General features: G+C 35.3%; 1 protein-coding gene across 2 annotated transcripts in view; it reads right to left on the bottom strand.

The window, feature by feature from the left end:
• Positions 1-866: 866 nt before the first annotated feature.
• CDK17 (cyclin dependent kinase 17) overlaps positions 867-23,925 on the bottom strand; it is a 99,349-nt gene continuing 76,290 nt past the window's right edge. For both annotated transcript variants that reach the window (XM_082666381.1, XM_082666382.1), the window contains exons 6-17: positions 21,565-21,621; positions 20,474-20,588; positions 19,372-19,466; positions 18,768-18,830; positions 16,389-16,512; positions 11,592-11,712; positions 9,481-9,578; positions 8,871-8,976; positions 6,530-6,572; positions 5,383-5,473; positions 3,140-3,217; positions 867-2,614 (exon numbers count right to left, since the gene is read on the bottom strand). In XM_082666381.1, the coding sequence (XP_082522507.1) occupies positions 2,577-2,614; positions 3,140-3,217; positions 5,383-5,473; positions 6,530-6,572; positions 8,871-8,976; positions 9,481-9,578; positions 11,592-11,712; positions 16,389-16,512; positions 18,768-18,830; positions 19,372-19,466; positions 20,474-20,588; positions 21,565-21,621 (1,029 nt within the window). In that variant the 3' untranslated portion in view covers positions 867-2,576. The remainder of the gene's footprint in view (positions 2,615-3,139; positions 3,218-5,382; positions 5,474-6,529; positions 6,573-8,870; positions 8,977-9,480; positions 9,579-11,591; positions 11,713-16,388; positions 16,513-18,767; positions 18,831-19,371; positions 19,467-20,473; positions 20,589-21,564; positions 21,622-23,925) is intronic.

The raw sequence follows: 23,925 nt of genomic DNA on the forward strand, positions 1-23,925 counted from the left end.
CTAAATAGACATTCCTCCAAAGACGACAAACAGATAGCCAATAGGCACATGAAAAGATGCTCAACAACACTAATTATTAGAGAAATGCAAATCAAAACTACAATGAGGTATCACCTCACACTGGTTAGAAAAGGTATCATCAGAAAGTCTACAAACAACAAATGCTGGAGAGAGTGTGGAGAAAAGGGAACCCTCTTGCACTGTTGGTGGGAATGTAAATTAATACAGCCACTATGGAGAACAGTACAGAGGTTCATTAAAAAACTAAAAATAGAATTACCATATGACCCAGCAATCCCACTACTGGGCATATACCCAGAGAAAACCATAATTCAAAAAGACACATGTACCCCAATGTTCACTGCAGCACTATTTACAATAGCCAGGTCATGGAAGCAACCTAAATGTCCATTGACAGAAGAATGGATAAAGACGATGTGATACATATATACAATGGAATATTACTCAGCCATAAAAAAGAACGAAATTGGGTCAGTTGTAGAGACGTGGATGGATCTAGAGACTGTCATACAGAGTGAAGTAAGTCAGAAAGAGAAAAACAAATATCATATATTAATGCATATATGTGGAATCTAGGAAAATGGTACAGATGAACCAGTTTGCAAGGCAGAAATAGAGACACAGATGTAGAGAACAAACGTATTGACACCAAGAGGGGAAAGTGGGGTGGGGGTGGTGTGATGAATTGGGAGATTGGAATTGACATATATACACTAACATGTATAAAATAGATAACTAAAAAGAACCTGCTGCATAAAAATAAATAAATAAAATTGGAAAAAAAAAAGATCCCATTCTGCACAGCCTTCTTCCCCAAGAAAGAACTGTGACTCAACAAAACCACATTTTAACAACATGAAGATTTTGTTATTATAAATTTCAAAACAAAATGGAGGAATTTTCACATAATATTTATAACCTTCAAAGTACAATATTAATACATATCTGTCAGTTAGAAATAACAGCAGTTTGTTAGGCTACAGGGTTTAACATAAAACCAATTTACAAATGTGAAAAGCAGTAGTGGTCCAATATTCACCATTACACATGAATCTGTTTCTTCCAGAAAATTTTTCTTAAAAAATTAAAATTTCAGTATTATGAAATATTAAAATAACACCCCAAACATGCCACAATCACTATTCACAAATAAAATTAAAATGAAATATACAAAAATTCACTTAATACTGTTAAATAACAATACACTACAAGATTTCCTGAACAGAAATGGTAGGACCCCTGAATGTTTTACAGTGAATGTCAGGAAAAGAATTAAGTTATGACTATTTTCATGATATATAAGCCCAAAATTTACATGACCATTTCAAAATATCGCAATTAAGATTTGCAGTTGGTAAGATGCACTAAACAAACAGTCCTTAAAAGTGAACACAAATGCTTAAAACACTGTTACCAACACCAAGGTGTATTTATGATGTTCAAAAAGATGCATAATTAAAACTGTAATATTTACTACCTCTGGTAAACAGATAATATCTATAATGCTTTAAAACAATCTTCCAAGTTCTCATTTCTCTCATTTGTATTTAGCATGGCTCATTTCAAAGACATATTACAGCTTTCAACTGATTCCAAGTGAATGTTATTAAAACACACACACACAGCTCCCAAATGAAATAAAACTGTTCCCCAATGATCATCCATTCTAATAAAAGAATTGTATTTAAAACAAATAAACAAAACAAGACCTCTGATGTTTGACTGGACTTGTATGGTTTAGTTTTAACTAAATTAAAGCACGATGTAAAATAGGTTAAGTGTATTAGTATACAAATATCCAATAATATGCAGGAAATATTTCTAAAATGAGGAAAAATAAAAATAAATAATTTTGGTGCTTTAATTTACTGGTATTTAATACGAGATCCCCAAAATGTCAGATATTCACTTGCTTGAATCAACTTCTGCATCACATGCTTTCCTAAACATAATGTGCTTATCAATTTCTTACTACACTATTTGCCAATTTTCAATAAAAAAATTATATAGCATGAATGTAAGAGTGTTCAAGTTGGCTCACTTATTTTACTGTTAAGCAAAGCTGGATTTACATTCCAGGAAACACTGCAGTTTAATTTTAAAAACAAACAAAGAAAAAATGCAGCAGTAAAACAATTTGTGAGGAGAAACAGATGCATTCACGTATAATAAAGCCACTGCAACTTCTTCAGGCATTCAACTGTTGTGTTAAATAAACAGACAGTAGTTATTTAGCAGCAATGATTCCGCAATAAATAATGCATTGTGTTTCTCAGTCCTGCACAAAAATTGCAGCTACAGTTACATCAATAGCTGTAACCTACTGGCTCTAATGGCAGAGAAGACCTTAAAACCAACTGTACAAAAAAATTGTCACACTGTGACAACAAATATAAAAACAATTTGTAGGTCTGAAATAAAAAGACTCCACTGTGAAGAGGACAGTGTAGACAAACGAAGATTCCAAGTCCACCAAAAGAAATAATTGCCTTCAGATCTGAGTCCTTGATTGATAAGAAAGGCTGGGGGCTGGGCTTGAAACCATGTTACCAGACTTAAAAGAGCATGCTCTGTCTTCTGTTCTTCCCATGTCCTAAAATATAAAGTCATTTTATGAGGCAGTTCAACGTTCAGTTTTATCCCACATACAGTATTTGTTGACTCTATGAAGCTAATGTTCCCACCAGCAAAAGCTAATATTCCACGGTAAGAGTGATCAGCACTGTCTTAAATGACCCTTTTGTTGATGGGGTCAGTCTACAGCTTCTATGCTTCGAAGTGATGAACCTGATGACTAGGGAAGCACAAGATGTGTCTTCTGCCTCAGGTGCCAGGGATGGCGTGTGCAGTGATCAAGCCAGGCCACTTGTAAAAGGTCTTTGTGCCATCTGCAGCTTTCAGGATCCCTGATTTGACTGAGTCAGATTTCTCTCTGAAGAATTACTGAGCTGCCCATATCATACAGGAAAGTATGTGCAATGCTAAACATACACAGCTGTGGAATGCACTGTACATTGTTTTTTACATCAATAATTTTACCGATCAATTTATAAACCCAAAACTTGGTTCCACGCAAAATTTCATGATCGACACGTGAAATGGTTTATGACAAACACACCTGTCTCTGGATAAGAAGAATTTCGAAAACCCGGGTCCTTTTGCAATTGAATCTCTTTCAAACTGAATATTGATACACCTAAAATGCACAGACAAAAATTATCAGATGAAAGTCTATCATTAAAGCAAATATAATCCAACTATAGACAAAATATCTAAAAATGTATACTGATTCAACATGAAACATTTATACTACATTTACAAGGTTACAGCCCTGCTGAAATATTTTCCCTTTTGTCCCAATGTCTTAAGAAAACCAAACCAAATAACCTCTCCCTCAGAACCTTTCTCCCCCAATTCTGCCTTAAATCATGCTTTGAGTATGTGTTTCTCTAAGGAGAATGTACATTGTCTATTTCTAGGGCTTACTGAGGTTGGAAGACCTAATCAAAATGTATTACTCGGTTTTATTCTCTCTGTTCTTTATCTGTCTCCTTATGATGGCATGAAGGTCAAATCCTCAAACTATCTTCAGAATTTTAGAGAAAAACAAGAAATGGGTTTGTACACCTCACCCACACCTCAAACTATAAAACTTGGTATTAATAATGAAACGTAAATCTCTTAAAAAACACTTGTAACTCATCCTTCTTATTTCCATCTCTGCCAGAGAGGTAGTCTTTCATTAAAAAATATCCAGGGCTTCCCTGGTGGCGCAGTGGTTGCGAGTCCGCCTGCCGATGCAGGGGACACGGGTTCGTGCCCCAGTCCGGGAAGATCCCGCATGCCGCGGAGTGGCTGGGCCTGTGAGCCATGGCCGCTGAGCCTGCGCGTCTGGAGCCTGTGCCCCGCAACAGGAGAGGCCACAACAGTGAGAGGCCCGCGTACTGCAAAAAAAAAAAAAAAAAATATCCAATAGGGGCTTCCCTGGTGGCACAGTGGTTAAGAATCCACCTGCCAATGCCAGGGACGTAAGTTCGAGCCCTGGTCCGGGAAGATCCCACGTGTGGCAGAGCAGCTAAGCCCATGTGTCACAACTACTGGGCCTGTGCTCTAGAGCCCTTGAGCCACAACTACTGAAGTCTTTGCGCCTAAAGGCAGTGCTCTGCAACAAGAGAAGCCACCGCAACGAGAAGCCCACACACCACAACGAAGAGCAGCCCCCGCTCACCGCAACTAGAGAAAGCCCATGCGCAGTAGAGAAGACCCAACGCAGCCAAAAATAAATTAATTAAAATATGTATATATCCAATAAGTTCTAAGTGAAAAGTCTTGAGGAGTCTTGATTCCAATTAGAAAACCTTTTAGTGAATCAATACTGTCTAGTAAATGAGAACGGGAAATTAATGAAAGCTTTTGGCTGTTCAGTTCCCAAATATTCTCTTAATTCCTCACTCACCTTGCTAATTTTTAAAAATTTATTTTTGGCTGCATTGGGTCTTTGTTGCTGCGTGCAGGCTTTTCTCTAGTTGTGGCGAGCCGAGGCTACTCTTCGTTGCAGTGTGCGGGCTTCTCACTGTGGTGGCTTCTCTTGTTGTGGAGCATGGGTTCTAGGCACACAGGCTTCAGTAATTGTGGCACGCGGGCTCAGTAGTTGAGGCGCATGGGCTTAGTTGCTCCGTAGCCATGTGGGATCTTCCCAGACCAGGGCTCGAACCCGTGTCCCCTGAATTGGCAGGCGGATTCTTAACTACTGCGCCACCAGGGAAGTCCTCACCTTGCTAATTTTAAAGTAAAATATTGGGGTAATTTATAAGAAACTTCTGAGTAAAATCAAGCAGTTACCCCAGGCATGAGAAATCAGCTATTTTAGTGACAATATGCTCACCACTGTCATGGGGATGGTAAAGTCAGAGTGAACACAGTAAAGGAAAATCATCTTCACATCTTGAAAAAGAAATTTACTTCCACAAAAAAATCTTGTTTTGGTTGTGCTTCATTACTATTTACTTGAAATCCATTTTTAACAACTCTGAATCAAAGCAATCCAGATTGGGCCTAATGACAACGTCTATCATCAGATGGCATTTTCCACTTACTTAAGTCAAATAAGACTAATGACCCACATCTAAGTGCTACTGATTTCTTACAGAGTCGTGGCAATATACTCAGTGTTAAAAGAAATAAATTAAAACAGGCAAGACAGACATACACCTCCCTTTAAGGAATTCTGATCTAATTACAGAAAGACCAGAATTTTAGGCTTAAAAACCAACCATCTTCCTAAATCCCTAATTCACCCCAGTCTCCAAACCTGGATAAAAATAAAGGGGGTGGGGGGACACACTCTAGAATCTCTCTTACTTTCAGGTAAAGCATGTATCCTTGGTCCCAGACTTCGAAAGTACACATGTTTCATGGCCTCTTCTGCTGAAACCCTTTTCTTAGATTCATACTGTGAGAAACCAAAAAACTGCTTCATTAATTTTTTTCTCTAAATACTGGAAAAAGCGTATGCAAGCGGGAGGGGACACACACACAAATTAGCATTTAAGCATTTAGAGCTACTCTTATCTTGATTACTTAATAGAGTGACTATTATTTTTAAGAACCAATTTGGAGTACTATACTCTAATGTGAGTTACTACTGAGATTATGTAGCAATGATTATATCTCAGTTACAAATTTCCAAGATAAAGCTGGATCTTAACGAAAAATTTAGATGCCCTATATTTTCTGAAGTGATGAAAAAAAGCAAAATATCTGACCTTTCGTGTTACTTTTCTTCACGAATACCACAGTATTACTGGAAATATACCTAATACCTTTATGAAAGACATTATTAAATTACCTATTCAATACCCATCTCCCTTTTTTCCTTGACGAGATAATGTAGATTTGTTTAAGGTATACATGCTTCCAACTCTGACATATGAATCATGACTATTCTAAGTTTAGGCTAATTATGGCAATCCTGCTCCCCAATTCTCAACCTCTCTTACAATTAATATTCTGGCCTTAGGAAGATTTTGGAGACCTAGGAAGAAGTCCTTACAGGGGTTTTTGGAAAAGCCTTTGCTTTCCAGATACAAAAGGATTAATGAGACTGACAGACTCTTATCCTCTCTCTTCTTCCTGTTCTGAATGAAGATATGGATGGTACTTGGGAGGTACAACAGCCTGTAAGGCAGTAAGTATAAGGAAAAGAAAGAGAACGTAAGAGAACAGGAATTGCAGAGAACATGGCCTTGACACAGTTGATCAGGACCAGCAGCTAACTACCTCAGACTGTTCTAGGTTACAATGAGAGACCCAGACACATTAAGAGAAACCATAATTGTTTTTCACCTAAGCACATGTCTTAAGAATGCTAGATACTACCATAATCTTATTTAATTGTCATGACAAATATTTGAGGGAGGTATTACTGATCCCATTCTACAGATGAAGAAACTAAAGCTCAGAGAAGTTAACAGACCATTTAACAATTATAAAATAAGATATAACTTACCTGAAGAAATTTTGTTATCAACTCGATTCCTTCAGAGTCTAACCTAAAAACGAAAGACAAGTAGCAATTTATTCTTTAATCTTAGCTGATAGCAACTTTTCAAATAGAACTATTTTCCAAATGTTGTTATCTGCTAAATTCAAGTGCCCTAAAATAGCACACCTTGCTGCTTTCAAACAGACTCAAATCTTTTATCCTTAGAAGATTTATCTTGCCACTTGTTTAAGAAGAAACCACAAATAACTGGGCATCAACTCAAATGTTCAATATTCAAGAGTTAGATTATTAAAACTACAGAATTTTTAAAAATCACCATTTTGTCTCAAAACAAAATAACCTCTATTATTGAAAAAGCTTCAGTAAACTAGATCTGTTTTCATAGTGTTTCAGTGAAGGCAAGAGTACAAAAGCATCATTTTCCTATTATACAGGTGAAAACAAACAGATAAGTGACCCCAAAATATATCACTGTGGTTCAAGATAAACAGAGATGAGTCATTCAACAAACTTTTACAGGGCAGTTGGCTGAGCATTGGGTACTACAAGCTATAAAATTCAATTTAAATATGCCTCAATAACTTTATAAAACTTCATTAAAAAGGGATACAAAACCAATCAGATGGTCAATAAAGACAGATAATTACAAGGATGAAATTAATAAAATAGGGAGTAGAGGGTTTAGGGGTTATCTTAATGAGAAAATCTCTTGATCAGAAATCACTAATTCTACCTTGCACTGACTTTCACTGGCAAAAGTCCAGTTATGGGGAAAAAAAAAAATCCCCCCCTTCCCCCCTAGTGCTTAGTCGGTACTGTGGATGCTGTGGCGTAGAAATTCTACAGAGTCTTCTAATCCTTTGCAGTTTGCCATTCTGACAAATAACCAGAACTCCTTGGCCATAGAAAAGCTAGGTGCTAAGGTCATAAAGAATGTGCTTTAAAGAGCTGCAACCTTTTACACTGGACATTACAACATATATACATATGTATACATATATATATGTTGTAATGTCCAGTGTAAAAAAAATATATATATATGACAAAAATAGGATTTATGCTATTTGGGAGAGACACATACAAAAAGTCTAACACATTATTCTTCCTAAGGAAGTCTAATTAGAATATTCTTAGTTGCTATAGTGACAAGAGCATCAATTCACATAAAAACTTTCAAAATATTTTTGGTACCAGAATGTTTTTACTATTCTTCCCTATCTTGAGAATAAATGGAACTAGAGTGAGTGTGTTATGTTGTGAGCTATGTGAAACAACGAAAGAGATATTGGCCTTATTTGGTATCCTGGTGCCCTTCTCATTTTTATTTTTTCTTAAAGATGAAAAAATACAGTCAAAGGGGTTATTCTATGTTACTTATTGAAAATGTAATACATTCCATAAGTAAATATGTTGTGAAAAAAATTTTTTAAATAAATATTTATTTATTTTTGGCTGGGTTGGGTCTTCGTTGCTGCACGTGGGCTTTCTCTAGTTGCAGTGCACGGGCTTCTCATTGCAGTCGCTTCTCTTGTTGCGGAGCATGGGCTCTAGGCATGTGGGTTTCAGTAGTTGTGGCATTTAAGCTCAGTAGTTGTGGCTCACAGGCTCTAGAGCACAGGCTCAGTAGTTGTGGTGCATGGGCTTAGTTGTTCTGTGGCATGTGGGATCTTCCCGGACCAGGGCTCAAACTCATGTCCCCTGCATTGGCAGGCAGACTCCCAACCACTGCACCACCAGGGAAGTCTCCTGACTCAAACTGTAATGGGAATCTTGGATGGATCTGAGGTAGGTCTGAAAAGAAACTTTAATCAGATGGCCAACATATAGGATATGAAGGGTCAGAAAGAGTTTATATTCTTCAAATACAAATTGTCATTCATTGACTGAAATGCTGATGGGTCATCTTGTGTAGGAGTCAAGATTTTACTTATAACACATTCTTAGGTTTTTCTAAGTAAATACATATAGAATAATTGTGTAGACAGCAAAGCAAACTTCATCATGGTCTTCACAGTATTGAATAAGGCATTAATCAATGTCTTCTTTCTGGGAAATGGAACAATCTACATAAGCCCTAGAATTTTATTATATATATTCTATATTCATTTTATTTACAGCTCAATTCTGTGGACTTACATACTTTGGTAGTTCTTGCTCACTGAATTATAAAATTAATATGACACAGGAAGGAAGAAATTAAATCCTAAAATATTTAAGAACTGTGTATGTGTATCACATATTTTCCCATGAATCCTTACTGTGGCTAATGCTTCAAGAGACTAAAAAAAAAAAAAAAAAAAGATGAGTTCCCCCCCTTTCACTTAAAGAGGAAAAAAAAAAATACCTGGGTGCATGGTTAATTAGAGGCTGTGGTTTATATTTTGGAAAGTTGTAGTTCTTGAACTCATCATTTGAAGAAACACCTGGCCAAGTTTCCTGAGATGGAGTTCCTGAATTTAAAAATATATATATTTATAAATATATAGAAATTTTTATACAGGCAAATACATATAAATAGGGAGAACTAAGAAAGCGTCTTAAAGAACAATTTATATTTAGTAGATAATTTGATTATTTCAACTGAAACTAAAAAGATAGAAATAGTAATCATACAGACTTTTTTTTTTGGACTAAGCAATGATGCCATAAAAATGTTGTCTAATTGACACCTAAGCTAAAATATTTCCTAATAATGTGCTAAAAGTCAATTTTCAATAATATTTCTCTTCTCTGTTCTTCCATACAATCATTATTGCAAAGGTAGAACTTGGTAAATAAAAAGCAGAAGTTATCTAGAAGGATCTATCTTTATTGTAATTATGCTCATTATAATTCTTATAACATCTATTTATGTTAGTCTCAGTATCAAATTTATAAATATATTTTTTAAAGATATAGTCTTATCTAGCTACTCAATTATACGTAACAAATCACTGGGAAGAGAGTTCTGTTACCTAGCAGTCGGAAAATTAAGTGCAGTTCATCTTCCACAGTTGATCCTGGAAACAGAGGTCTTCCAGAAGCCATTTCAAAGAAAATGCAACCAACACCCCTATAAAATGTAGCATTAAAAAAAAAAAGAAAAAAAAAAGATGAGCAAACCATTTATTTATTATTAAGCACAAGAATCTTTTCCTTAAGGTTGCCTCTCTGGAGAATTTTGTACTAGCCTGCTAGAAAATCTGCAGAGATTTTTCTTCAGATCCAACTAAACTAATTTCTTAACATTTACCCTATTTGTCTCAACTTCCATACTGCCTTATCCATTTTCTCCACTTAAAATGTCCAGCCCTCCTCTGCATGATCCTTGAAGAACACCACTAACAATGGCTAATAGTGATATAAAGCTTACTATGTATTAGGCAGTGGTTAGCAGGGCTAGGGAGAAGCAAGTATTTCAAGATGTTTTTATGCAGGAAGCAGAGACGGAACACACAGATGCAGAGTGAAGAGTGTGTGAGTGTGAGTGACAGCGAGAGTGAGAGTGAGAGAGCGAGAGGGAGAGAGTTAAGAGAAGGAAGAGAAATGGATAGAGGCTCACTAATAGATACTGTCTTCTAGGATCTGTGTGAATACATATGAGTTTAAGACACAGTCCTTCTTTTAAAGGGCTCACAATCTAGCAATTATATAATAATTTTATATTTTAAATGTTATACAGAAGATTAAATAATGGAGCCACTATGGAAAACAGTATGGTGGTTACTTAAAAAAAATGTAAAATAGAATTACCATACGATCCAGCAATTCTACTTCTAAGTATACAAAAGAATTGAAAGCAGTGACTCAAAGAGATATTTGCATCTACAACATGGGTGAACCTTGAAGACATTTATGCTAAGTAAAATAAACCAGTCACAAAAAAACAAATACAGTATGATTTCACTCATGAGATACTTAGAAAAGTCAAATTCACAGACACAGAAAGGAGAATGGTGGAGGGAGAGGGTAATGGGGAGTTACTATTTAGTAAGTACACAGCTTCAGTTTGCAAGATGGAAAAATTCTGTAGACTGATGGTGGTGACGCTTGAACAGCAATGTAAATGTACTTAATGCCAGAGAACTGTACACATAAAATGGTTAAAATGGTAAATTTGGTTGTATATATTTTTCTACAATTTAAAAAAGTTTATAAAAGAAAGAAATGTTACATAATACAAAAATTAATTATATAAATGTTCAACCCAAGACAAAACAGAACGAGGTATATGATTTATCACTATACGAAGAGTGCAAGCAATAAGTATAACCACAGTTCAGAGGAAGGAATTACCACAGTAGGCTAGGTTATATTCAGAAAGGATTTATGAAAAACTATGTTTTGAAGGCCCTAGGCACAGGCCCCAGTTATAGAAAAAGAGCAGGCATTCCAGATGGGTGAACTAGTATGAACACAAGCACAAAGGTGGGAAAACCCAGGCTATTTATGAAATATAGTGAGTAGCCACTTGGCTAAAAGGAAACGTTTGTGGAGAATATTCTGAAATAAACTGAAAAAGGTAGTTTAGAGACATTTTATGAAGATCAAGTATCAGATTGAAGAACTGTACCTTATTCTATAGGTAATAAATGGGGAAGCAGCAAACATGTTTAAATAAAGAAGTGTCATGATCAAAGTGCTATGTGAGGAAGACGCCTATGGTATTTTTTCAATATTATTTTTAGATCAACTTAAAGCAAGTGGGTTTTGGTGAATATTAAATGATGATAAAAATAAATTTTGTCTTAAATTACTATGTACCAGACACTCTTCAAAGTGCTTTACATACATTAGCTCATTTGGTCTTAACATTATCCACAGAACAGCCTTTTAAAGTAGTTATTGTTACTATTCCCATTTCCTTAAATGAGGAAACTGAGGCACAGGCCAATAATTTCAGTAAGGTTATCGTATAGCTATAAGTGGTTGAACTGGTATTTAAACCTAGGTGATCTTACTTGCCAGAACTCTTAATCGTTGCTTATATTTTATCTCCTTAAAGCCAAATATCTATCGGTATGCCCTGTGTTAATGGCTACATTCTTTCAAAATTATAAATGGCAGTAAATCTGCATATATTTACCACATGTCAATCTGTGTTGAGTACTCTGAGGAACCGAGAAGCACATCAGGCGGCCGGTACCACAGTGTGACAACTTCATTTGAGTAGGTCTTTGTGGGAACTGACTTGGCTCTGGCTAGTCCTTCACAGGGAAAAGAGAACAATTAAGAAATAGCTGGAATGCATTTCCCAGTCCATATTCTCACCATGACTCCAGTCACAAGGATGCCTGAGATGGCTACTCTATACCTTTTTGAGGCTTAACAAAATTAGTTTTATGAATTTTTTTTTTGAGTGTGTGTGGTCTTGGGTCAGCAAATCCTATTATTTATTAAACTAAATAATAATAATTCCACATTCAGAGACCATGCTTACTTTTATGAGTGAATGTACCTGGTACAGTATCTGGGCTAATCAAAACTTAAGATACCCTCCTTCTATCCACGAATTATTATGCCAAGATTATTTCCTACTTGGATTTAAGTTAATGCAAAACAGGCCAATGACATTTGTCACCTTTTAACCTGATTCCAACTTCCATTTGCTATATCAGTTCTTACCAAAAACCATGAAGTTACTGGTTCATGATCCTGTTAAGTTTTATTGACAATTCCCTTGCAGAAGTTTATATTTAGAGAAAGTTTCCTTGGAATAAACTACAATGTCATTCTGTACTTTCTAAGTTTTAAGTTACATGGTTAATTTTAAAATAAGGTGAACCTCACTGTCTTTGGATATTAATTGCTGTAGATGATGTAAAACACGAACCATTCCTTTGCCAATTTAATATGAAATTCACTGATTATCTAGAAATAAAGGCAAGAGTTCACAACTTTATCTCTTGAGCCACTGGCGTTAAGAGAGTTGCTTTTATTACCTCTACGCCTCCAAATTCTGATCACCTAAAGAAGTAACTTTAAAAGATATATGAAGAAATATAAATTTATTTTAACATACAGTTTATTTCAAACAAGGAATAATTAATTTTTAGGCTGTGATTTCTGTTGTGTGTAACTATTGTATCTGATTAAAATATTAAATAAGAAAAATGTAATAAAAGGATAATTCAATACTTTGTTAAACTGGATAAAGTCACCCAAATGAAACCAGAAATTAAAAAATTAGGCAGTACTCATACTATTTTCATTAAGTATAAGGGCTAAAGGAAGTAACTGAAACAATGTTGACACTGTTTTATTACAGGTTTTACTCTACCATTCCAACTTGGTAAAATAAATTCAACAAATTTCGGTAATTAGCAAATGGAAGCAGCTTTCTGATTTCTCTTCCTGATGTAATACTGGGTTACATGGGGGAAAGGACAAGGCTGCAAGCTGCTAATGCTATACATATAACATCAAAGCAATTGCAGTTATAGTTTCCTCAGTACCTTATACTCCATCTCCTGAGAGAATTCTAAACTATGATGCTTGCTCATACAGCCTTCTGATTCAGTTCACAATTAGATTTGCAATTTTGGCATGAAATGAAATACACAGTAATTTCTTCCAAACCAAATTAATTGTGATATGGTATTATTATATAAACCATTTTCTATTATTAATGAAAATGTCTATTTATATTAATACTTCCCTGATCACAGGAAAAGTAGGTCATAGAGATCAAGAACAATTTGTTGTAAAATACTCAGTTATATGACTCTCCCTTACTTGTGTCCGAAGTATACTTACTATGAAACCAATAAAAAAATAAATAACTAAAAGCAACAGAGACAAAATTCATTGTACCATCTCATGGAATAATTAGATTTTCCTGTTGGCCGGTGGACAGATAAAATTTGCTTGGCTTGGTTTGTAGAGGTAAAAAGTAAAATTCAAAGCACTCATAGTATTCCCCTACCAAAAGTACATTTTTGATGGCTTTTGCCATTCTTTTTGCATATCTTATAGCTAAGCAGGGGTTCTCCATCACTGCCATTCATTTGGGGATTAAGGAATAAGGAGCAGTAAATGCAGCCTGGCCAAAAAAATTTAAAAGGGGGGCAGGGAAAGAGAGAAAGAGAATAACAATTACTAGGAAAATAACGTAAACTATGCCCTAGAGACTCTATGTAAGCATATGGAAATGACTTATAATTTCTCATTTAGACTCATGTGACCTACCCAATTCCTTTTAAATAGCAACCTACCTTTCAAACAAATGGAAAAGTGTTAAATGAATAAAAGTATAGGAATTTTCAGAACAAATTCACCACTTAATAACAGTGAATTTTTAATCTGTTACTAACAGAGTAATACTTGAAACACTAATATTTATCACATTAATGAAATATTCCAAAAGTAAAACTACTATAATCACTTATGAAAAATGATAAATACTAACTACGAAAAACTGCATGGGCTTTTAAAAACTAACTTCTGTTACAGTACTCAAACTCTCAGAATGTGGAATATTAAAAAAAACACAAAAAAACAAAGTTACTATATGGAGTTCCTTCAATATGAAAAAGTTTACTCCCTAGAAGCCAAAAACATGTAATTTTATTTCACCATTCTAGTCCCTTATAACTGGATTAGCTAAAGAGAGACAGACAGACAGCTACTAATTAAATTATTAAGCATATAAATAAATACAAAGCATGGTGGCAGGGACGTCCCTGGTGGTGCAGTGGTTAAGAATCTGCCTGCCAATGCAGGGGACATGGGTTTGATCCCTAGTCCAGGAAGATCCCACATGCTGCGGAGCAACTAAGCCCATGCGCCACAACCATTGAGCCTGTGCTCTAGAGCCCGTGAGCCACAACTACTGAAACCCATGCTCCTAGGGCCTGCGCTCTGCAACAAGAGATGCCACTGCAATGGGAAGCCCGCGCACCACAACGAAGAGTAGCCCCTGCTCGCTGCAACTAGAGAAAGCCCGCACAGCAATGAAGACCCAACGCAGTCAAATGAATAAATTAAATTTTAAAATAAATAAATAAATAAAACTATTTTTTTTAAAAAAGCATGGTGGCAGGCATATTAAAGGAATCCCTTTCAGTAATGACATTTAAACTCTTTAGTCTCAGGACCCTTTTTAGGCTCTTAAAAATTACTGAGGATCCAAAGAGCTTTTATCTATGTAGATTATATTTACTGATATTTGCATATTAGAAAAACAGAAAAATCTAAAACTTCTTCCTTAAAAACACCATTTATATGTTAACATGAGTATTTTTATGAAAAATATTTTTTCCAAAATAAAATAAAAATTAGTATGAATGTCCTTGTTTTACATTTTTGTAGTCTATTTTAATAGAAGACAGTTGGATTCTCCTTTTGCATTCAATCTGTTGGGATGTTTCTTTGACTGCAGTTATATATAAAGAGAATCAGGTTTCACACGGATGCGAAACTGGAAAGGAGCATTTTAATAGCCTTTCTGATAATTGTGCATATACTTTTTTGATACTGCATCAAAATTAGAAAATATTTAGCTTCTTAAAGATTATATGGTTACTTGGAACTATATCAATCAACTAATCAATCAACTAATCAACTATCAATCAATCAACTAATACTTTTGCTACATTAAAATTCACTGGTCTATCCTGCACTTTAAATGGATATTTTACCTATGCATGATTCTGTAATACCATGCATTGGTCATCTGGAAAATACTGGTTCTCTAGGCTATTCAGATATTACAAATGTTTACACATTTCTTTAGCATATCAAAAAAAATCATATTTGTTAATGTCACCACTGATCTCACCAGAAAAGTCTTCAAGTACTGGGAAGCTATCAAATTCAAAATGGCAGATCCAGGGCTTCCCTGGTGGCACAGTGGTTGAGAGTCCGCCTAGCTGATACAGGGGACACGGGTTCGTGCCCGGGTCCGGGAAGATCCCACATGCCGCGGAGCGGCTGGGCCAGTGAGCCATGGCCACTGGGCCTGCGCGTCCGGAGCCTGTGCTCCGCAACAGGAGGAGGCCACAGCAGTGAGAGGTCCGCGTACCGCCAAAAAAAAAAAAAAAAAAGGCAGATCCAAATTTCCAAAATCTAATTTTTGCTTGAAAACTCGAATTTTACTGTTGTCAAGAAATACTTTCACAGTTGTTTTCCTTGAAATGATAAGGCTCACTTCATTCATTTTTTAAGAAAGCATCTGCCAAATACCTAAGTCTGAGTAACCACAGTTTGTCTATTGGTCATTTTTTTCAAGTAAAAATGATACTTCTTAAGATAAAAAGGTGGGCTAGTTCAGTTTCCACTCATATAATTACACAAGCACTTTTCCTTGAAATAACCATAGTATTTCTGTGTGCAGCAGATGTGTTTTATGTATTATTTCCCATTTCATCACACAAAATACTAAAAAGACACCTACTCAAAAATGGAGATTTAATAAAATTTAATAAATTTTACTGCTTCATCTGATACCTCTTAAAAAGTGTTTTCCTACAAGTGTATAGTGGTGAAGAATACAATGGCTACTAAGTATAATTTGGTGTGAGTGCCTTGATTTACACTAAGGGTACCAGTAGCTTTATCCCTTCTTACTTTTGGATAATCAACGCAAATATTAACACAGTGAAGAGGGCAAGTAAACTTTCAGTATAATTTTGAGAATATATTATACCTTTGGAGATCCCCTGAAAGGGTCTCAGGATGCTTAGGGGTCTATGGACCATACCTGAGAACCAATGCCTTCTAGCATTCACTAATATAACTCACCACCAAAATTTTCAAATATTTTATTCCATGAGCTACAGAGAACACTTCCAAACCCACATAAAAGCAATCATGCAGTGTCAATGGTTGTTCTTTTAAACTTAAACACCTGGAACTATTTATAAATATCTCATACATTCCATACCAAAATCTGCTAGCTTTAATTCTCCTTTTTCATTAATGAGGAGGTTCTGTGGTTTTAAGTCTCGGTGTAACACCTTTCTTCTGTGGCAATATGCCAAACCACGTAGAATTTGGTATAAAAACAGCTACGGAAACAAAAAATAGAAATTAGTCTTACAGATAATAAGATATACTTTGGTATAAGTTATGGTAAACAGAAAAGCAACTGGCCTAGAACAGTAAGAGAAAAAAAAAGGAACCACATCCTTTTCCTTACATACCTGTTGTCTGAATTTTACAATTTACTGTTCTATTTGAACCATCTACGTATTTTTTTAGAGTGAACAAAGAGAAATGAAACTTTGTCTTAGTAGCAATAGTTCACTTGTTACTGAAAATGACTTTAAATAAATGTACCTCATAAATTTACAGGCCTACTAATTAGGCTTACAGTTTAATTATGAAATTCTGGCAAAACAAACAACCTTCTACCATTACCCCACCCTACTCCCCCCAAAAAAAACTAATGTGGGACAACGTCTTTAAAATAAGGCAATGGAATTGGTGGTTTTATGAACATTCTGAGATGTCAAACAGAATGGTGTTGCATAGCTCTGGCAAATTATGTGCTATAAAAATAACCTAAAATAACCTAAACCAGCTTCTATCACCCACCTTCTGGGTACTTTACTTTCAGCACCTCCTACTCAGCCTTCAAAATCTGCTATGATTCAGAAAAGGGAATTGGCACTGTAGAGCTCTGAATGGCTCTCTGAGAAAACCAATTCCTATAAGGCTAATGGGAGACTTTTTGTTGTGGATTTTGGTGGAAAAAAGAATATGAAACACAGGAGGTCTCTGATTCTTTGTGGTTAACAAAGAAGAGGATTCAGGATTGTACCCCTGGTTATCTTGAAGGTGAAAAATAGCATTAGAACTTCAAGAATAAGCCAAGGCAGCAGGTGAACAATGGGCCTGAAGAAAATCTAATTAGCAGTTTCTACACTCTACATATTCATGTGTTTTGAAAACTCTTAAATTACTATTTCCAAATATTTCCGTTACTTTCTATGTTTGAAAAAATATAAGGGGCTAGTTAAACACAGACTAAAATACTCTACAACTTAAGCCAGGAATGTAAACCTGGCTTAAGACATACAAACTTCTCAAATCTTTGTCAAATTATGATGATTAAGGACAATTTTCTTTCCAAATTACTGCTAATATGAAAGCAGGAAAAACAACATAAAAGCCACAAACAAAAATAAACACAAATGAGATTCAGTACACCTTGCAAAACAAAATGTGAAATATGATGAAAACAATTCTCATAGAAAATATATGGAAAGAGACTTAAAGCCCTATTCTAAAATTCTTAGCAATGTGTTACCCATGTGTTTTGAACTGTCTTTTACTAAAAGAAACTGGCTCTCCTTTATACCAAACTTAACTTAAAAGTATATAAGTTTAAAGTTACTACCTACAGAATTGGAACTATCTCAAAAATACAGCTGGGACAGCCTACTTCCAGAACAGTTTCTCACAAACTGTTGACTATGTTTGGATAAATAAATCTTTGCTATATTTGGAGTATATCAGGTCAAAGAAACCTACTGTAAGAACACAACTGTATCAAAGGTTTTCATTTGATTTTACTTTTACTCTTGGGTTTCATCTGGGACTATTATACCAAACTTTTCTAGCATTACTTGCATCTTTAGATATTTTTCACATAAGAAAACATGTAATTATGTTACTTTTCCTCCTGACAGTACAGAATGGTATTTCCAGTCTAGTATTCATAATACCTATGCAGGTTCCTGGCCTTACTCATTAGATTAGTACCCTGAAAAGTTGTTTTATAATTAAATACCATTCTAAATACTTTAGGGGAGTTTGCCATATAAAGGAGGCCCTTTGCAGAATGCACTAATCATTTTCATTGATCTTAAACATTTGGATTTTGATATAATAGGCATGTCATTTTCTTTTTAAGCAGAATATACCTATAAATGTATTCTACATATATCTAAGAGAATCAATGTTATAATGTGAAAGGAAATTGTCAAAAGTTTTTATTTTTGTTTTTTTTTGGAGCAGAGAAAGGTTTATTGCAGAGCCAAGCAAGGAGCAAGGGTAGCTCGTGCTCAAAATCCTCAAACTCCTCAAAAGTACTTTTTAAAACTTTTTAAATGAAGTAGTTCTATAAAAAGGTCTGATTCTAAGAAATACTATAGTGTAGTAAACAGAAGTTCTGAGTAAATATGTTCAGAGGACAATAACCTATTTAAAATGCCTAACAGAAAATTCTGAAGCATATTTCATACGTGATGTAGTTCATCTATGCTTAAGTGTTTGTCTGTACTTTAAATAAAATTTAAAATGACACACTAAAGCATACCTTAACATTGTGCATACTCATGATGTTTCCACAGTCATCCATGTACTGTTTTAGATCTTTATCCTGAAAAAATACAGCACTTTACTACGTGATACATAGTTTTGAGAAGGCATGACTGATTTACTTAATAGTGTTTAGTTTAAAAAAAAATTTGGGGGGGGGCTTCCCTGGTGGCGCAGTGGTTGAGAGTCTGCCTGCCGATGCAGGGGACACAGGTTCATGCCCTGGTCCGGGAAGATCCCACATGCTGCGGAAAGGCTAGGCCCGTGAGCCGTGGCCGCTGAGCCTGCGCGTCCGGAGCCTGTGCTCCACAATGGGAGAGGCCACAACAGTGAGAGGGCCGTGTACCACAAAAAAAAAAAAAATTTATTTTAATTGAAGTATAGTTGATTTACAATGTTGTGTTAGTGTCTGGTGTAAAGCAAAGTGATTCAGCTATAAATACATATATATATACATATTCTTTTTCAGAAAAATAAGTTGTTTTTTGAGGAAAGATACTGAATGCACCACACATAATTTAATTAAATACTAATAACAATAATGTCCCCGGGGCTGTTAAAAAATCCAATTTGCTATGTTTTATCATTTAGTAAATGCTTACCAGATACTCAAAGACCAGAGTCAAAGATTTATCTGTGTGAACAATGTCATGTAGCGTTACTATATTTGCATGTTTTAGATCCTTTAATAGTGAAACTGCAAAACAAAAAAGAAAGCCAATTACTTAATCTGTGGTAGCCAGTCTTTTTAAAAAAAATCCTAAGTTTAACATATGAATGATTGAGTTTAGGAGTCTCTTAAATTTAAAACAATAATCCACCAAAGGAATTTGTAGTAGAAATTTTAATAGAATCAATTTTTTTCTTTTCTTTTATGGTTCTGGGTTTGATATTTTTAATTCTTAAATTATCCTCAGGGGTTTCCCTGGTGGCGCAGTGGTTGAGAGTCCGCCTGCCGATGCAGGGGACACGGTTTCGTGCCCCGGTCTGGGAGGATCCCACATGCTGTGGAGCGGCTGGGCCCATGGGCCATGGCCGCTGGACCTGCGTGTCCGGAGCCTGTGCTCCACAGCGGGAGAGGCCACAACAGTAAGAGGGCCGCATACCGCAAAAAAAAAAAAAAATTATCAATATTACATTAATACTCTCCATGACATCTTTTTTTCTCAAATGTTAACTTATTGAGACTTCTAGGATTAATTTAGACATAAAGTCCAAGGTACCTTTTTTTCCTTCAAATTGCTTGTCAGTTGCCTCAAACTATTTTCTGGATAATCTTTTTAAAAAAAATCGTACCATTATATAAATATATTTACATCCTGTATATACTATTTATAGTTAGCTTTCCCCCATGCACCAATATATAACATTTCCCAATGTCAAATATTTGTCTGTGACAACAATCTTTAATGACTTCATAGTACTTCATTATAAGCAGTACAATAATATATCTAATTCCTTTTATTAAATCTTTCAGCTTTAGCTATTGCTTCCCCCCCTCCCCCCAGGGCCTTGTTTTACTGTATTCTTTCTCCTCAATGAGATGCCATAAGCTGTAGTGGCATATATTTTCCAGTCATGTACTATTTCTATATCTGAGTTCCTTGTGCTTACAAAAAATGAACTCTTATTACATAGCTTTGGTTTTAAAATATTCTACATAAATTTCATAATACATTCTGCTCACAAAAGTACAAATTATACCTTCTCTTATTGCTGTGCAGGGTGCACCTTCTTCATGTTCCAACCGGATCTCTTTCAATGCCACCAAATTCTCTGTCAATTTACTTCTTCCTTTATATACTGTTGCATATGTACCCTACAAAATATATTTTTGAAAGACACATCAAAAATATCATGAGTCTATCTATATCATCTACACAATAAAGAGCCCTAACTAAATTTCTAATTTCTAAGCATGTGTTAAATTCTATCTTGCAAGGAAAACCCCACCATGATTAATCTTGGTTTTCCTATAGCTAAGAGGACTTTCAGTTCCATACACACAGCTTCCTTACTCTTACAACCCTACAGAGTGCTTCAAAGGTATGAAAACATAGGGAGAATATTTAATTTACTTTTTGTGCTTCGTATTAGATTAATAACTGAATCAATAGATTTGGAATCAAAGGTACTTTAACTGCAATGGTATGTGGAGATTAAGTACAGTAAGTGAAAACTGAAAATTTAACTAACATATTATGAAACTTTACCCGTTTTCAGACTTTTCAGAATCTTTGTATGCTAGAGCTCTCCTTTAAAAAACAAATATATTCTATAGATTTCTTCTATCATTTCCAGGATAGTTCTCAAACTCCTTTAAGGCCTCCCTAGTAACTAATTCTATTATTTTCTTCTCACTTTCTCACTCTGGGAGGTAGACCATTTCAAAATTAGTCAGTACTAGTAGCAACTTCAAGAAAACCAAGGTCTTATGGGTCAAGAATTTCCTTAACCTTTAATGAGATGTGTCTTTAACCTTAAAGATAGTATTTTGATTTTTCACAAGTTTGAACACATGCAATTTCCCACATGATGGCACAAAGAATACCAGGAAGCTAACTAACAAATAAATGTCTATTTTGTTACCAAGAAAGCACAATATTTTATGCTTCAATATCAGGTTATAAGGCTATTAAAAAAACTCATTTCTTCTCACACGGATGGGATGATATCAAGAATTAAAGGTATTTTCCTTTTAACATTCTGTTGCTTTTTCAGAACAAGATATAATCTTTTAGATGATGAACAAGAAAAAAATGCACCTTACATGTTTGAAATAAGTATTAACTTACCTCTCCAAGCTTTTCCAATTTGATGTAGGTTTCCATTTTTCCAAACCCAATTTCTGACTGAAAGCAAACAATTATAAATTTAGTATTCTTAAAATTTCAATTCATCACTGCCTCAATTTCTGAAACTCTCCTGCTCTGAGGAGTGTCTTGGAATAGAAAAATCTGATTATAATTAAATTGTTGAACATCTGTCAAATTTTAAAATAAATTTTAAAAACTGGAATATTCAAAGGTTCAAAACTATCAAAGTTCACAATTAAAGTTGTCAACCCATCTTTTACATAGATCGAGTAACAGTCTGCTATAGGGACTTCCCTAGTGGCACAGTGGTTAAGAATCCACCTGCCAATGCAGGAGACACAGGCTCGATCCCTGGTCAGGGAAGACCCCACATGCCACAGAGCAACTAAGCCTGTGTGCCACAACTACTGAGCCTGTGCTCTAGAGCACACAAGCCACAACTACTGAGCCCGCATGCTGCAGCTACTGAAGCCCGTGCACCTAGAGCCCATGCTCCGCAACAAGAGAAGCTACCACAGTGAGAAGCCCACGCACCACAACGAAGAGTAGCCCCCACTCCCACAACTAGAGAAAGCCTGCACACAGCAACAAAGACCCAACACAGCCAAAAATAAATAAAAACAAACAAACAAAAAACATTCTGCTATTATCAAAACTACAATGAGGTATCTATCACCTAACACTGATCAGAATGGGCATCATCAAAACATCTACAAACAATAAATGCTGGAGAGGGTGTGGAGAAAAGGGAACCCTCTTGCACTGTTGGTGGGAATGTAAATTGATACAGCCACTATGGAAAACAGTATGGAGGTTCCTTAAAAAACTAAAGATAGAATTACCATATGATCCAGCTACTGGGCATATACCCAGAGAAAACCGTAATTCAAAATGATACACATACCACGATGTTCACAGTGGCACTATTTACAATAGTCAGGACATGGAAGCAACCTGAATGTCCATCAACAGAGGAATGGGTAAAGAAGATGTGGTACATATATACACAATGGAATATTACTCAGCCGTAAAAAGGAACAAAACTAGGTCATTTGTAGAGATGTGGATGGATCTAGAGAGTGTCATACAGAGTGAAATAAGTCAGAAAAAGAAAAACAAATATCATATATTAACGCATATATGTGGAATCTAGAAAAATGGTACAGATGAACCGGTTTGCAAGGCAGAAATAGAGACTCAGATGTAGAGAACACCGTATGGACACCAAGAGGGGAAAGGGGGCCGGGGGTGGGTGATGAATTGGGAAATTGGAATTGACATATATACACTAATATGTATAAAATAGATAACTAATAAGAACCTGTTGTATAAAAATAAAAAAGAGAAAAACAAATATATATTAATGCATATATGTGGAATCTAGAAAAATGGTATAGATTACCTTATTTGCAAAGCAGAAACAGAGACAGAGACGTAGAGAACAAATGTATGGATACCAAGGGGGAAAAGGGTAGGGTGGGAAGAAATGAGATTAGGATTGATACATATACACTACTGATACTATGTATAAAATAGACAAGTGAGGGGACCATACTGTATAGCACAGGGAACTCTACTTAATGCACTGTGGTGTCCTAAATGGGAGGGAAATCCAAAAGGGAGGGGAATATACGTATATGTATGGCTGATTCATTCTGCTGTGCAGTAGAAAGTAACACAACATTGGAAAGCAACTATACTCCAATAAAAATTAATTAGAAAAAATTCTGCTATGAAAAAATTTTGTCCTATTTTAAGATCCTGAAATTTTAAGATACCACAGGCATTTTAAGATACTAAAGAATTTTATAAAAGGTAACTACATGATTTTCTTTTTAACAACACTGCAAAATAAATAATTTTCCTACATATTTTCCTTCACCAATCTTTGTGTTCCCTAGGAAGGCCTGCAAAAAACAAAATACTATTTATTTCAGGTTTTCCCACCAAAATATAACAAAAAAGACAACTGCAAGTCATACTCTATTATGAATCAGGAAATGGCTAACACAGAAGAAGCAATATAAACCTAAATCAGTCCCCTCCATCCCCAAAAAAGGGGTTTAAAAGTGAGTTCTTAAAGCCATTGCTTTTAAACCTTGAGATTGTTTGACTACTTTCTATGGAGTCAATAAATGAGATAGATGGAATACTCAAATATGTAATGGAAACCCAGTATTTAAAAACTAAAAACAAACAGAACAAAAAACCCTAACACAAAAGATTTAGGAAAAAAAGAAAAAACAAAGTGATAAAAATTTAGGGTTGAGAGCAGAAATCGGGGGGGAAAAAAGTTAAACAGAGGAGAAGAATAAGAATTTTCTTAAACTGCTTTCTAGT

The sequence above is a fragment of the Grampus griseus genome, assembly GCF_964374135.1.
Source record: "Grampus griseus genome assembly, chromosome: 11".
NCBI classification, from domain to species: Eukaryota; Metazoa; Chordata; class Mammalia; order Artiodactyla; family Delphinidae; genus Grampus; species Grampus griseus.